The 964-nt window shown below is 62.6% G+C and overlaps 1 protein-coding gene across 1 annotated transcript in view; it reads left to right on the top strand.

Moving 5' to 3' along the window:
- The window catches only part of UNC13A (unc-13 homolog A), a 48,466-nt gene that overhangs the window by 46,488 nt on the left and 1,014 nt on the right, over window positions 1-964 (top strand). The window contains exons 46-48 of the mRNA XM_031062200.1: window positions 221-313; window positions 390-549; window positions 831-961. Of these exons, the coding sequence (XP_030918060.1) occupies window positions 221-313; window positions 390-549; window positions 831-961 (384 nt within the window). The remainder of the gene's footprint in view (window positions 1-220; window positions 314-389; window positions 550-830; window positions 962-964) is intronic.

Below are 964 nucleotides of genomic sequence, written 5' to 3'. Positions count from 1 at the left end.
GGGGTGGGATGGCAGGGGGCTGCTGGGGGTGTCCTGCCATGCCCATCACAGCTGCTGCACCCACACTGCTGTGCCCACAACCCCTTGGGACACCCCTAATGCCCACCCCTTTCCACCCCATGGTGGGTGAGCTGCCTCCTCAGAGGGGTCAGTGTTGGGCAGGGCATGTCAGGAGCATTGGGAAAACAGCACTTCCATCTCGTCCCTCTGTCTGTCCCAGGCTCTGGCGTGGATGACCCCGTTGGGGAGGTGTCCATCCACGTGGAGCTCCTGACCCACCCCAGCAGTGGCGAGCACAAAGTCACCGTCAAAGGTGGGTCCTGCTGGCCAGGTGCCGGGGTCTGGCAGGTGACAGTGCCCCCTGAGCCTCACCTGTCCCCTCCTTGCAGTGGTGGCTGCCAATGACCTCAAGTGGCAGACCTCAGGCATCTTCCGGCCCTTCATCGAGGTCAACATCATCGGGCCCCACCTCAGTGACAAGAAGAGGAAATTTGCCACCAAATCCAAGAACAACAGCTGGGCCCCCAAGTACAACGAGAGCTTCCAGTTGTGAGTGGCACCACGGGCTGGGGATGTGGGGACAGGCTGGGGGAAGTGACCCCAGCACCTGGGGACCTCCTGGGGTCTGCCAGGGGGTTTGTTCATCCCCGATGGGCTGCTTTAGGCATTTTCTCATAGGTAAAAGCAGGGAGAGGGGAGCAGGAGTAAAAAGGAAAATGCTTTTCTAGGGGTAGGGGTGGGGACAGCAGCCACGTCGGGGCTGTAGATGGCCAGGCTAGGCGTGGAGTGTGACCCCATCCGCCAACACTGCCCGTCCCTTGCCCCCTCAGCACGCTGGGCACAGAGACGGGCCCCGAGTGCTACGAGCTGCAGGTGTGTGTGAAGGATTACTGCTTCGCCCGGGAGGACCGCACCGTGGGCATCGCCGTGCTGCAGCTGCGGGACATCCTGCAGCGCCCCGGCT

The sequence above is a fragment of the Geospiza fortis genome, unplaced genomic scaffold, assembly GCF_000277835.1.
Source record: "Geospiza fortis unplaced genomic scaffold, GeoFor_1.0 scaffold254, whole genome shotgun sequence".
NCBI classification, from domain to species: Eukaryota; Metazoa; Chordata; class Aves; order Passeriformes; family Thraupidae; genus Geospiza; species Geospiza fortis.
Note: the sequence above shows the minus strand (reverse complement) of the source record. Positions and strands in the feature narration are given on the sequence as shown.